This window comes from Lissotriton helveticus, chromosome 7, assembly GCF_964261635.1.
Source record: "Lissotriton helveticus chromosome 7, aLisHel1.1, whole genome shotgun sequence".
NCBI lineage: Eukaryota > Metazoa > Chordata > Amphibia > Caudata > Salamandridae > Lissotriton > Lissotriton helveticus.
Window position 1 is genome coordinate 1,263,188,138 of NC_136068.1, and position 15,620 is coordinate 1,263,203,757.

The following is a 15,620-nucleotide window of genomic DNA, read 5'->3' on the forward strand; positions in this document are numbered from 1 at the left end:
GATGTGGACACAGTAGACAGCCCACCAGTGAAGTCTAAGACCTACCGGCTGTCAGACAAGGTGAAGGCCAGCATCCACAGTGAAGTTACAAAGATGCTGGAGCTAGGAGTCATTGAACCTTCTAGTAGTCCCTGGTCCAGTCCAGTGGTTCTGGTACCAAAAGCTGCCCCACCGGGCACCACTCCAGAACTAAGGTTCTGTGTGGATTACCGGGGACTGAACTCAGTGACCAAGACTGATGCACATCCGATCCCCAGGGCGGATGAACTTATTGACCGGCTGGGAGCTGCCCAATACCTAAGTACCTTTGACCTTACTTCAGGGTACTGGCAGATCTCCCTTACAGATGGAGCAAAGGAAAGGTCAGCCTTCTCTACGCCTGAGGGCCACTACCAGTTCTGTGTGATGCCCTTTGGGCTCAGGAATGCCCCTGCCACTTTTCAGCGGCTGGTGAATCAGGTCCTCTCTGGAATGGAGGCCTTCTCCGCTGCTTATCTGGATGACATTGCCGTCTTCAGCAGCAGTTGAGAGGACCATTTGTGTCACTTACAAGCTGTTCTCCAGGCCCTGAAACAGGCTGGCTTGACAATCAAGGCCAGTAAATGTCAGATCGGGCAGGGGTCGGTTGTGTACCTAGGCCACTTGGTGGGCAGGGGAGCGGTGCAGCCCCTCCAGGCAAAGATTGAGGCAATCATGGCCTGGGAGTCCCCCAAGACCCAAACTGAGGTCCGAGCTTTCCTGGGCCTCACAGGTTACTACCGTCGCTTCGTGAAGGGGTATGGCACTATTGTAGCACCCCTCACTGAGCTCACATCCAAGAAACAACCTCGACGGGTAGTCTGGACGGAGGCTTGTCAGCAAGCCTTTGAGAAGCTGAAACAAGCGATGTGTGCAGCACCGGTATTGAGGGCCCCGGATTTCCCCAAGGAGTTCATTGTCCAGACAGACGCATCAGAGCATGGCATTGGGGCAGTGTTATCGCAACTCAATGAAGAGGGTCTGGATCAGCCTGTTGTCTTCCTGTCTAGGAGACTGCTTCCCCGGGAACAGAAGTGGAGTGCAATAGAGGGGGAAGCCTTTGCGGTGGTATGGGCTTTGAAGAAGTTGCGGCCATACCTGTTTGGCTCGCACTTCCTGGTTCAGACCGACCACCGACCCCTTCATTGGCTGATGCAAATGAAGGGAGAGAATCCCAAGCTGTTGAGATGGTCTATCTCCCTACAGGGAATGGACTTCCGGGTGGAACATCGGCATGGAGTGGACCATGCCAATGCAGACGGTCTCTCTAGGTATTTCCGCCTTAGTGATGAGGACTCCCAAGGGGTTGGGCAGCTCTCCCCACTTTCAGCTGGGGGGGACGCGTGTTAGACCTGTCTGCCCTTTGGGTGGTCCCTCCTATTTTTTATTTATTTTGTCCCCTTTTTGCCTCCAAGTGTTTCTATTTTTTATTTTATGACCAACAGAATTTTTCTTTGCTGTTGTCCTGGGGGGCTAGGTGTCCCTTGATACTGTCATCCCATTTGCTCTGTGGGCCTAGTTTCCCTCAGGAAAATCACAGTTCATAGAGACCTAAAATGGTGGCTGGCAACTGACAAAACTGTCACTTCAGTGAGGCTGAACCATTGGAATGTATGTAGAAAGTTCTGGAATCTTCCAGCACCTTCCAGAGGTCAGGGTCCAGCCTATAAATAGTCCAGATCTAGGGCGGCCATTTTGTGATGACCAGAGGGAGCTTGAGGGGAACCTGAGTAGGAGTGAGGCGATAGAGTAGAGAGATAGGCGCACTGAGAAGGGCTAGATTGACCCATGGGTCGGCTGTTCTACTTTGAGGACGTCATCCCCTGTCTACCGACCGAGCCCTACCGGGATTTATCTCCCTCAGTTCCCAGAACCTTTTTGGTGAAACACTTGAGAAATTCGTAAGGAAGCCTCTGGTTTAGGATAGACTGTCTAATTTGATCTACCTTAACCTTTTTCCCCCTCCCCCCCCCGCCTTAGTGATCCTACCTGAACTGTTGCTTTGGAAGAAGGTGAGGGCTGGCCTGGGAAATCACTGTACTTCTCCCCTGGGGTTCGTGATGCTGAAACGAACACCGGAAGAAATCTGCCAGTAGTGGCAGCCCACCGAAGTCCCTGTGGTCAGACCGCTACTGTTGTGACAGGGGCCCCCGCTTAAGAGACCCAGCGAGGAGAGCCCGGTTTGAGGACAGCAGGATAGCGGGGCTGGAGAGAGGCAGCGGGTGCAGCGTGTGACGGCCGGAGTGAATCCGAAGAAGAAGGAGGCCGGCCGGCGTGAGCACACACCCCTCTGACGCCTGCAGTGAGGGCGGGCCGGGTGACTGAAAAGAACGCGGAAGCAGAGCAGCGGAGCTCCGACGCAGCCGGCTGTAGGAGGCTTGAGGCGTGGGAGCCGGAGCGGTCGTAGCGCTTCTGACTTGTGACTGAAGGAAGTCGGTGACCGAAGGACTGGCCGGGACGAGATCCAGAGTACCCGGTAAGACGGTGAGGTGACGAGTGGGGCCACAGAGCCTGAGTGGGCCTCACCAGTACCCCCGGAACTGTGGTGGGAGGAAAGAGACTGGAAGCCCCATTTACCGGCGATAAAGAGTCCAACAGACTATCGTCAGCAGTTCAGAGTGAGCAGGGCTATTACCGTAGGCATTAAGGTGCGAGACGCCAGGATACCTCAGCTGGGTTTGAGGAGTGAGAGTTTCTGGCATATATTGAGCAAACTGAAAGACGAGAGACTAGGAGAACGGCAATATAAACAGAGCTGATCAAGTGAGACTGAGTAAACTGGCAAGACGTACATACTCGTATCTGGGCAGTTTAGATAGGTGGGGCCAGAACGATTAAGAAAACACTTCAGAGACAAAGGTTTACATGCATCTGTAAGAACATCTTGCCTGCCTAGTTACCCGAACTGTGAGACCCCGGTGAACCAGTAAATATACTTCTAGAGGGGCCATTGAGAGTTTGAAAGTATTGGATACCCTTGAATGTAATACAGAAGACAAACTGATTTACTGCTAAAGATAAAAATTGTGCTAGAGTGTGTAATTTAGCCTATGTAAGAACGCTTCTATCTTCCACAGGTTATTGTACTGTAACTGGTAATGCTGAAAGAAATGTTTTAACTGAGCAACATTTGCCTGGGAACCAAAAGTCTTGGAATACTGGGGAAGTGTACAAAGCTGGTAATCTAAAAAGTGATCTTAACTGTAAATGTGATACAGAATTTGAAACTCTGCTAAGAGTCATAAGTGAACCAAAATCTTTTATAAAAGGAACCGGTATTTTTCCAATTTGGTGTGGTGTCCTTATTTTGGTGGTAAAGCGCTGGGTTACTGTGGGTGAGATTGTAAGCACTACACAATTGCCTTGGAGTTCAGCTAGAACCGCTCTGTGCCAGGCTAGCCTATGTAGTCTAGAAAATCTAGGTCTAACAGAGACTAACAATGATGATTTGTTAATTCTTCTAAACAGCGACATGGTGTCAAAATGAACTCCACTGGTGAGCATCTGAGACCATTTTTGGCCAGGTAAGGTAAGCATGGCAGCATTTAATGGGGTTGCATCAACATCTGATTGAGTTCTTTGTCCTTGTACCACATACAGAAGTTCTTCCACTATAATTTTTTGTTGGATTTACATAAATCATCAAGTAGATAATATGGAGGCTTTTCTATGAATTCCAGAGTGTGTCCAGACTGCACTATTTAGAGCATCCAGTGATCTGTGGAGAGCAATGAGGATCCATCACTGTGTACTCTAAATAGTGCTGTCTGGATGCACCCTAGAGATGCTGCATTTCAGGAATCAGCTTTTGGAATGTTTGAATCCTTTGTTGTCACCGTTGATGAGGGCCTGACTATTGAATGTGTCACCATCAGTAGTGTCATTGAATGGATCTTCTATGACAACAACTGGTACTGCCCGAATGCTTTGCAGGCGAGGTGGTCATTTATGACGGGTGCTTCTATGATTATGTTGTGTAGACTTTGTTGATGAGGATTTAGGAGGAACTTCTGACCGGATGTCAGGGAAGTTGGATTTCCATGCTATTTTCAACAGTTTGTTTCTGGCCTTTTTTCAATGCCATCTCTGACAAAGGCATGCTCTTGTCCTTGGGAGGAAATGGATGCAGGCACTTTTTATATAAATTCCAGATAAGGACGCTCCCATGTATCGTTTTTTACATCACCATCATATAAGAGCTTGGAGAAACCACTTTGCACTGACTCACTCCCAGATGAGGGGGTATCCTTTCGGGAAGGGCTAAATGATTTTTTCCAGTAGATGTGGAGTTAAGCTCTTTTCCCTTCCTTAAGAGTTTTGGGAAGGGGGAAGTGTTAAAGATGTAACAGTGAGACACCTTATGAGACAGATAAAGACAATAAATGGATTGATTTTCTGGATCATCTGTGTAAATGTGAGCAGGACTCTGTCATCGTGACAGCGCCCCTCTAGACGGGAAGATGAAAAACTCTACTAAACTCCATAAAATAACTCACAGTTAGTGAAAGTCGAAGTTAGGTCTGGCTGAAGTCCAGGGAAAATCAAAGTAGAAGGCATGATGCAGCCAATGTAAGGTACGAGCAGTGCTCTCCTCTGTAAATCCCTCAAACACAACATCCAGTAAAAGTCTGAGTTTTGGTGATTTCTAGGTAGAGCAGACAGCTCAGCACTAACACCTCACTGGCTAAAATTTCAGGTGTTTTAAAAAAGGTGAATATACTACTAAACGTTGTTGGGACTAGGGCCTTTTTTGAACCAGTTTACTGCTATTTAAAGTTTTCAGAGATTCCCAATCCGATAGTCATGTGAATCTATGAAAGATACAATGCTGGAGAAGTCCAAAGGTAAGACCAAGGTACCATTAGTGCCAGAGTCAGTTGTAGATGTTTCTTTTGAGTGGCTAAGAATTGACACTGTTGGTCCATTTGGCCCACCTCTGCATCAGGCACCAAGTATATCTTGGTTGGCAGGTATCTGGAGGCAATACCTCTGACAATGTCCCTGGTTTGGCATGGCACAAGATGGAGGATGAGGACAGCTTCCCCAAACACTGGAACTGCATTGCCTGCCTTTCTGTGGCTTGAGGGTGGGGAGCCAGACACTGAAGTTAGGTGAATGTAGTAAGTTTTAACGGGGTGGCCCCAAATGAAACTATCCGACCTGGGTCATATCATAGGTACAAAAAGTGAAATGGTCGGTGTAGTGATTGAATTAGAAGCACAACTTGACGGTGGACCAATAATTAAATCAAAAAATACATATGCATTCCTGTGTATGGACCGTGAATTTAATTCATTCAGTAAAACATCTCTATACATACTTCTGTATCAAAAGACAAGTTCAACATATTAAAAAATCCACAGTAGTATCTTGTGCAATATTTAACAGTGCTCATACGTGCAAGAGAAGAAGGGGTAATTAGGATAGGATGGAGGTGGTTAGGTCAGTGAGGGACAGGGTAAAGGCGTTGTGGTAGAGACACATTACAGTGACATGTAATGGAACCTTTACAGTCTAGAGTTGATCAAAAAGTTCCCATATTAAAACATTACACATAGGGCACTAATGAATTATTTCGCAATCCTATGGTGTATGTTGTTAAAGAAGTGTTGTCGACGTTTCGACCCCTATTTCCAAAGGGTTAATTGGTCCTCATTCTGGGGTCTTCCTCAGGACAAGTGTAGGTGTATGGGCACTAGGAATAGAAGGCTCTATGGGGTCCAATCTTGACTGATGGCCGCCGTGGTATGTCATCTTCAAATGTACAGGAGACCTTCCTTTTTACGACGTGTCGAGTAGTATGTTGCTTGTTCCAATGGACAGGGGTTCGTAGTTAATCAGAGCCTTAATCCGTCCTTGACCGCTAATTAGTCGCTATCAGCATCTGTGAGCATCAGCCGATCGCTCTACAGCTGTCAAGGGTCTTGACCCTTGACAGCTGTAGAGCCATCGGATGCGTCGGATGCGATCGGATGTGGAATTCAGGTTCCATCACAGGAATACATATGTATTTTTTGATTTAATTGTTGGTCCACCGTCAAGTTGTGCTTCTAATTCAATCACTACACCGACCATTTCACTTTTTGTACCTATGTTAGGTGAATGTAGGCAAGCCTACCTTTAGAAACATACACTTTATCTTAGTTGATGACGTTTGAGGCCAGGCTGGTCTACTGACAGGATGTCAAGGAAGCTGGAGTTTCATGCTCTTTTCAGCACACTTTGTTTCTTGCCCTTTTTCAATGCCATTTCTAGCCACTGCTTGATCTTGTCCTTGGGAGGAACTGGATTTATTTATTTGTTTATTTATTTATTTATGAAATTTTTTAAGCGCAAGCAAATGCCCAAAGGCGTCTCGGCGCTATAGACAGAAACTGAACAGAGAGAGGTGGTGGCAATTATTGGTTAAATAACCAGGTTTTTATTTTTCTTCTGAAAACAGTAAGAGTGGGGCAGGATCTGATGTCTATATCAAGGGAGTTCCACAGTTTAGCTGTAGCAACAGTGAAACGGCGGTCACCCCACGAGGTTGTTCTGGTCCGGGGCACGGTCATCAGAAAAGCGTTGGTAGAACGTAGTGTTCTGTTGGGGGCATAGAATGCCAAGGATTTCATGAGAAAACGGGGCCCTAATTTACGGAAGGCTTTATAGGCTATGCAAAGTGCCTTGAATTTAATTCGATTCTTCACCGTCAGCCAGTGGTAGTTTTTAATCACGTGGGTGATTGAATTGAATTTTGGGGTACCAGAAAGCATTCTCGCCGCTGCATTTTGTACAGACTGTAACTTGTGAATGACTTTCTGTTGAGCATTGATAAAAAGTCCATTGCAGTAGTCAAGTGATGACATGACAAAAGCAGTGACCAGAGTTTTACCCGAGTTAGGGGGGAGGAAGGGAAGAATTTTTTTGATTGATTTAAGTTTGTAGAACGCGGTTGAGACAATGGAATTTGCATGTGCAGCAAATGTTAGTTTGTCATCGAACAATATTCCCAGATTTTTTACTTTGGTAACTGGTGTGGGTGGAGGGCCTAGTTCATTGGGCCACCATACTCCTGGCCAATTAGGGGAGAGGTTTCCGAATATCATTACTTCCGTTTTACTGGAATTCAACTTGAGACAGTTAGTTGCCATCCAGTTGCTAATGGTCATCATGCCGTGATGAAAATTGGCCGCAATTGTATCTCCGTTGTTTTTTATTGCTAAAATCAACTGGGTATCATCCGCGTAAGATGTTAGGCTCATCCCAGAGTCCTTGATGACCCTTGCTAGCTCTGTCACATAGACATTAAATAGCGTTGGGCTTAGGGATGAGCCTTGGGGGACGCCGCAGGGGAGTGTCATCCGAGCGGAGCTGAAGTTACCCAGTTGTACTGTTTGGGTGCGGTTGGAGAGGAAGGAAGAGAGAAGATCTTTGGCCTTATCCTGGATACCTATGGCATTGACACGGTCGATCAAGATGTTATGGTCGACCGTGTCAAATGCAGCAGATAGGTCGAGCAGGATAAGTACTGCCGTCCCTTGTTGGTCGAGGATAGTTCTTATTTCATCAGTGGCTTTGATAAGTGCTGTCTCCGTGCTATGGTGTTTACGAAAGCCAAACTGGGTATCGTCCAATAGGAAGTGATCTTCGATATGTTGAGATAGTTGTATATTCATCAATTTTTCCGCTAATTCTGATGCAGGAGCTTCAGATGGAAATTCCAAATGTGTATGCTCCCAATGTTTAATTTTTTTTGCTTTGCCACCATGGGAAGTTGATTAGTTCGTCCTAAACACTACCATTTGGCTGATGGTAGGGGTGAGGGGTAAGACTATAGTTCCTCTGTTTCGTTAAGGTCAAGACGTTTCTAGGTCAACCCTGCCCTTTTGCATACACCCGATTACTGCTTTAGGAAGGCTGATGTCAGAAACTCACTTCATTGTGCCTATATACTGGGTGCTCCAGCTTGGAAACTTCAGTGCATCACTTTACATAAAGGCTATGTCTGGCGATCAGCCTAAGAAGGACACTTGAAACTGAAGGACCCCAAATTGGTTCAGAAATATGAGACAGTGGATCCACATGTCCTACCTAAAATATATGTATAAAATTGAAATCTAAACCACCCACTTAGTTCCGCTTAGAAGATCTACATGACCATGAAAGGACGCATTTCGCAAGGTACCTGAAAGACGGGTGTGTTATTAGGGTTGATGACTGCCAGTCTCCCAAAAGTGAGGAGACTTTGCTTAACTCCTGCATTTTGTGTACGAGGAGTGGAGAGTCTGTATATTGTCTAGAAATGGGCATGCCTGCTGACAGAGGGAAGGAGTCTGCCTGGCCCTGCAAGTAGAAAGATGTCCAGCAGGAGAAGCCCAGTGTGTTCTTAGCATGGGGTACACAAGAGAGTCCTGCAAGTGGGTTCCTAGTACTCCCTGTGCAGTCCCACTTGAGAACTGCACCAAAAGGCCAGCCATGGTTAACCATCTGTGTGCCCCCTTATGACCGTTGTGGGCCGTGATTCAATGCTCCCAACACCAACGTCATGACACGCAGCGCTGCTGCTGAGAGGCTATAAGTGAATCAGCCTTTCCTCGGCTGGCGGGGCTCGGGCTGATCCGGAAGAAGTGAGTACTTGTTTTGGTGGCGCTTGCATAAGTATTACAGATGTTAGGGCACAGGGAAACAAGGAAGCAAGCTGGCCGTGCAAGGCAGTCAAAAAGTGCACAGCACTGCACCATAAACGGGAAGCCTGGAAAGCAGCGTTACCTCTGTGTGGGGCGCGATGGCGCCAACAGTCTGTGTTTTCCGGAAGAAATCATCATATGGAAATCCCAGGAAGGTGACAGGGCTGTTTTCTGTGCTCCCATAGGCAACCTGTGGCGGAAAATGGAAAGACGTCATAAACGAGTCGACATCAAACGAATCAAAGCAAAAAAACTTGAAAGAGAAGAGAAAGTGTCCTGAGACAAGTGAAAAGGGTGACCTACACTTACCTCTGAACCCTCAAAGAAAGTATGCACCTTTATACCCTCAAAGAAAGTATGCACCAGTCTAAGACGAAGGTACAAGCAGAACTAGGCCCACCTTTATACAGGGGCAGTTGCACAGGGGGGCCAAGGACCCCAAGGGGCCCATTGAGCCCTGATAATTGTTGTATTTTACTATGCTGACAGCAGTCAAAGGGGCAGTTTTTACTGATTGCACCAGGGCCCTGGCATCCTCGCTACGCTGCTGCATCTATTCCCAAAGAGTGTGTGGATCATTCCAAAGCCAGGTAATACAAAAACAATATGTTTCTATGCCATTGAAAATAGAGTGAAATAACCTAAGCTATGAGGAAAGTCCAAGTACATCTTTAAGAAGGCTTGGGCTAATCTAAAGCCAGGGCAAAGCAGAGCTCAATCCATCTGTATGACTTCAAGAGACTATAGGACAACCGAAGCAATGAAGGAGAAATGCAGCTAGATTCAACTCCTTAGCCTCAGGAAAAGCATGAACCACTCCAAAGCCAAAGGAAAAAGCTCAATCTGTCTTTGTTACATTAGAGAGCCATGGTCCAGCAAAAATATTGGGTGCTAGCCTTTTCTCCAATCCTGCAGACTAGAAACTGAGGATTGCTTTTTTAAGGCATTACTTTTGTAGTCTAAATGAGTTTGATATATTTTATTCCATATAAGTAACATGCCATCAAAAAGAAACAAGACAAATTTGCCATAGTAATTTCACAATGAGAACTCAGATTTTTTTTAAACCAATTAATTAATTATGCAAAGTGAAGTCTGATGACAATAAAAAGTACAAAAATATAAACAGATTTTTTTAGCAGGTGATAAAGGAGAATAGGGAGAAAAAGAGGAGAGAGATTATAGAATGAGGAGAGAAATGAATTGTTAGGAAAAAAAAATTCCAAACAAAAATATACAGCGCTTGAATTTCTTAGAGAATGCTATGAATTTAGGGAGGTTTAGAATCATTTACATCATCAATGAATCTTTGTTTACAATTAATATAGGTTCTACATGAGTAAAACGTGAAAGAAAACCAACCAATGTCTCTCTTGTCTAAAGGATCCAATTTATCTAACTTAATTCTATCTACTTCATGGTTGAAATATGCACCATTTCACTAGGCAATGTGTGATATTTACATATTACGCTTCCAATTCACCGTAATTTGCTGAATTCGAATAGCAATATGTATATCAACATGTTTTCCTTTAACTGTGAGAGTTTTCCAGTTATTTAATAAATCACTAAATAAAACATTATTCACCAAGCACGTACTCACATACAGCTCTCAAATGCACCAACAAAGCAGTAAAAACAAAAGATTCAATGACTCAAACCTCAAGTACATATACAAGAAATGACAGTCTGCTCAAATTATATGTCTGGTCATTTGGCTAGCTATTCTGATAGCTAGACAAATCCACAAATCATGTAAAATGTCTACACACCTGTTGACAGGATTACAGGTTAGCTTTGGTTATCTAATTAAAAGAATTCCAAGGTTTTGTATCTCCAGCGTCAGACCACAATGGGGCAGTCAAGACAGAACTTTAATAGGCAGGGATCACTCTTCTGTTTGCTGTCTGGTATCCAGGACGTCACAGCTTGCGTTTTAACCAGAAGAGTTTATAACCCTTTATGGCAGGTAGTCCATTCTCTCACTTCCATTGACGCCGACAGAGTTCTATATGGAAAATGGTTCATGTTGGTGTAAATGGATTTTGTTTTACTCAACCAAAGAAGCAAGCAAATAAACGTGTTCCATTAGCCCTATTGTAGATTTATCTGGATTGTCGCACATGGGAACTACAACACTAGCAGGTACTTTGAAGTACTGTCATCGTCTCACAAGCAACAGAATTAAAAACATTTCCAACATGTTCTTGGTGTTCAGGACATCGGAAGTGGTGTTTTTCTTCCTTCTGGTTCAGCTTCGAGCTCTGCTTTAAGGTACTGCCCAGATTTCCTGTCAGGGGGCGGAGAAAAGGGCCTGGCTTTGGCCTAACCACCCCCACAGTCTGTTTTAGCTGCTGCATCAGCTTTTTCCTTGAAGCAATTTTTGCTGCATTTATCTAATTTTCCTGTACTTAGCATTTATTTACACCTTTCAGTTTTATAATAAAAATGGAGAATAAAATTGCGCAAAATCCTAATAATAAGAGGAAACAACAGATTTCTCCTCCTCCAGTAAGATATAAAGCGGTGGAATCTAGTGAGCCTTCCTTGGCAGTAAATCTTGACGAGCTTCATGCACTTCGTGCCAACACTGATACCATTGCGTCAGAGATTAAAAGACTGTGCAAAGATATGGCTAGTATGTCAATGAAAGTTTCCGATAATTCAATTAAAATACAAGATAACAAAGTTAAAATGTATGCTTTTAGACCACTTGTGGCAAAAATTTCACCTATGTCTGCTCTTCTTCTGGACATGGAAAATCGTAATAGGCAATACAATTTGCGTATTTTTAATTTACCAGAGGATGTTGAAGGTTCTAATTGCAGACTATACTTGGAGATTTTGATACCTGGTCTTTTAAACATTAAAGTTTGAAATCGATTAAAGTGCATAGGATTCCTTCTCATCGTAATCCTCATCACACTTAGCCAAGACGAATGATTTTTAAGGTTTTACATCACCATCATTTGGCCTTCAGGAAGGCAGCACGGGAAATCGCATTCTTAATGGTTAATAGTAATACAATTTTTATTCACCAAGACTTTGGCAAAGATACTGTTAAGATTCTTTAAAAAAAATTTTTTTATTGAAATATTAAAGGCATGAATACGGTAAATACACGGTCATGGGTCCATGCGGTCAGCACTCCAGCGCTGCATAATATATAATACATTCGATATCCGTAGTGGGGGTGGGGGGGTAGCGAGGAAACCGTCAGAAATACAGTCAAATTTAACACCTGGAATGACAATTAGGGGGACATGGTAACATCGGGAAGCAAATCATGTGGGGGGGGTGCATATATTTCCACGATATGAGTTCCATTGTGACCAAATTCTACTCCATTTCTTGGGCCTGCCCCTCGACAGATACACAGTTTTCTCCCTAAACATGCACCAATCCATGTTCTCCTCCCATAATGATACAGTAGGCGGCCTATGGGAACCCCAGAGCTGTGCAATATCCCTTTTTGCGATCATATTACCAAGGGTCGCCCAGTTGATCTGCGCCGTATTGTAATCATTGGGTTCCCAGACATTCAGGAGACAGCGCCTGGCTTCGGGCAGTAGCGCCACACCAGTGACCCTTTCCATTACGACATGCACACAGGACCAAAACTCAACCACCTCCGGGCATTCCCATAGAATGTGGAGGAAGGTGCCAGTCATGCCACAACCACGCTTACACAAATCATCCAAGGAGTAACCCATGCGAACCAGACTCGGACCAGTGATGTACACACGATGGAGGATCTTAAGTTGAACAAATCTAAGGCGAGCGGGTATGGCGACCTCCTTGGGCGAGGACAGGGCGGTTTGCCAGTCCTCATCATCCAATTCTAGACCGCCGGCGGTCCACGAAACCCTTAGGCGTACAAGCAGATCAGCCCTATTGTTTATCAGCTTCTTGTAAATCAATGAAATCATGCTATCGGGCACATGTCCATCCAGGATATGATCCTCAAGAGGTGAGGACTCAGGAATATCTGTACCCACAGCAAAAACCGACAATAGGGCATGACGGACCTGGGCGTACCTGAAGAATTCCCTGTCACTGAGTTCGTATTCCGCCTCTAGCACCGAAAAGGTCTTAATATCGCCCTTAGACCAGAGATCCCCCACCTTGCTAATACTAATCATATCCCATTTATCAAAACCTTTAGTTCGCCACAAATTACCCAAACCTTCAGACTCATACAAAGGGGTCGCGCGAGTAAGTCTATCACTCCATCCAAGAGCCGCATTCGCGGCGTGCCACACACGTACAGCAATTTTAGTGGGACCGGCCAGGGTTTTACAGAGCCTCTTGGAATACAACGCCCTGTTGAAGTTCCCCCCGGCAGAAGGTGTTTATCCATTGCAAAGGCCGGAGCAGGACCGGGAGCATATGTTGCGTGATTAACCGCACTTAATTGAGAAGCCCAGTAGTAACGCCTGATGTCAGGAAGGGCAATGCCCCCGTCATACCACGGAAGCGTGAGTTTAGACCAGACCATCCCAGACCAGTCGCCTTTGTAAACTCTCCACCTCCCGAAAGTAACCCGAAGGAACGGGGTCAAATGAGTTCTGGAGAGCGTACACAAATCTAGGCAGCGACATCATTTTAAAAAGAGCCGCACGACCGAGCGGCGACAGTGGAAGCTGACGCCAACGTGCAACATCAAGCTTCAGCCTCTGGAGAGGGGGTAGCAAGTTACGCTCATAGCGAACGGTGGAATCCAAGGAGACATAGATCCCCAGGTATTTAAAACCAGTCTCAGTTATTTGAATTGAAAATCTACAAGGCAATTGGGGGAGACCACCAGCCAAGACGTAGACACAGGATTTAGTCCAATTAATAATGAGACCCGAGTTATTTCCGAAGGAAGTCAGAACATCGAAGAGCACATTAAGGGATTTCTGAGGGGAGGTAAGATATAGGAGGATGTCATCTGCGTATAGCGAGATACGATCCTCGAAATCGGGAGCCCACCGAATGCCCTTTATATAAGGCTCCCAACAGAGCCATTCAGCCAACGGTTCTAAAGCGAGGGCGAAGAGCAGCGGAGACAGCGGGCAGCCCTGTCGAGTGCCTCGCCCGAGTGTAAAAACACAGGACACCTTCCCGTTAACCACCACCTGAGCAAGGGGCTTCTCATAAAGAAGTTTCACCCAAGCGATAAACACCGGGCCGAATCCAAACTTTGAGCGGGCCGCCCAAAGGTAGGGCCATTCGATGGTGTTGAAAGCCATGGTAGCGTCAAGGGAAGCTAAAATGGCCGGCTCAGTGAGTGTCTCAGCTCTCGCGAGAACTCCGTGGAGTCTCCGAAGATTAAGGGCGGTGTTTCGATGTGGGATGAAAACCGACTGATCCGGATGGATCAAGTCTCCGATCACCCTAATCAAGCGATTAGCTAACAATTTAGCTAGAGTTTTGGGTTCGGCGTTAAGCAGTGAAATGGGTCTGTACGAGGCACAGCGATCACGCGGCTTGCCCTCCTTATGGATGACCACGATGGTGGCGAGTCGCTGGTCGGCAGGAAGGGAACCAGAGTCCAAAGCCTCAAGGAACATCCTCCTCAAGTAGGGCGCCATTTTGTCGGGTCGCGGTTTATACAGTTCAATGGGTAGGCCATTGGGGCCCATTGCTTTGCCAGAGCGGAGAGAACGTATGGCCACCGCGACTTCGTCCACCGTAAGGGGTGCGTCCATAAGGTCTCTGTCATTGTCGGAAAGGCAGGGCAACGCAATGTCCCGAAGCAACAACCGGGAGTCATCCTCGTCTCTATCCCAGACCGAGGCATACACGGTTTTAAAGTGGTCAACAAAGCACTCAACAATCCCGACTGGGTCAGTAACACTCTCACCATCAGGCCTCACAATCACAGGGACAACACGATTCACTCTTTCTTTCTTATCCAGCCACGCAATCAGTTTACCAGCCTTGTCCCCCACGTCATACAACCTGCCCTGTTGCTCTCTGCTCATCACCTTCGCGGCGTCAGTGACGAGGGCTCTGTAATCAGCCTGTTTCAAACTGAGGGAATGCAGTTTTAAACGTGTTACTCCAGAATCAAGATCATTCTCAAGTGCAGTAATGTCAGTTTCAAGGCACACAAGTTCCTCATCTCTAGCATTCTTGGCAGCAGCAATCAGTGACAGAGAATGCCCACGAATAACCGTCTTGAAAGCTTCCCACAGTGAAACAGAAGAAACAGACCCCACATTGTCATTGAAGTAATGGTCCATAGCTTTCACAAGTTCAGAACGGGTTTTAGGATTACGAAAATACCAGGGGTTAATGGGAGCCACTCTACCCGCAGTGCCTACCCCAACCTCAAACCGAAGCCACAAGGGGGAATGATCAGAGATACCCCTAGGAAAATGACGAACCTCACTGATGGAGGGGGATTGGGCCGATGGCATTAAAAAATAGTCTAGCCTGGAGAGACTACCATGTGCCCCAGAATGGAAGATGTATTGAAGCTGTGTAGGGTGCATCAACCTCCAGTTATCTATCAGCCCAAAAGTTTCCTGTAGGTCACTCAGCCACATATGAGATCTAGCCAGATCCCTGGGGGGGAAACGGTCAGCAGTGCCAGAAACAACGGAGTTAAAGTCCCCACCAAGGATAAGGAGACCCTCAGGCAGCCCTAGTATAACCCTACCCAGATCAGCATAGGTGTAGGCCTGTAGGCCCGGAGGGATATATATCGCGAGTATGGACAGTGTTTTTCCCTCCCATCTACCCGTGAGCGCCGCATAGCGCCCTCTGTCGTCAAGTATTACTTCATCAATTTCAAAGGGGAGAGAAGCCCGGATGAGAATGCCAACCCCCCTGGAACCAGAAGTGAAACCAGAATGAGCGACTAGTCGGTATCCACGCCTGTTCATGGCTTGACACGTATTACCTATCAGATGCGTTTCCTGCAGAAGAACAATATCGGGGAAT

The 15,620-nt window shown here is 46.0% G+C and overlaps 1 protein-coding gene across 1 annotated transcript in view; it reads right to left on the bottom strand.

Annotated features, from left to right (window-relative positions):
• ACSF2 (acyl-CoA synthetase family member 2) overlaps positions 1-15,620 on the bottom strand; it is a 795,127-nt gene that overhangs the window by 121,962 nt on the left and 657,545 nt on the right. Inside the window, exon 11 of the mRNA XM_078654457.1 lies at positions 8,770-8,877. Coding sequence (XP_078510583.1) covers positions 8,770-8,877 — 108 coding nt within the window. The remainder of the gene's footprint in view (positions 1-8,769; positions 8,878-15,620) is intronic.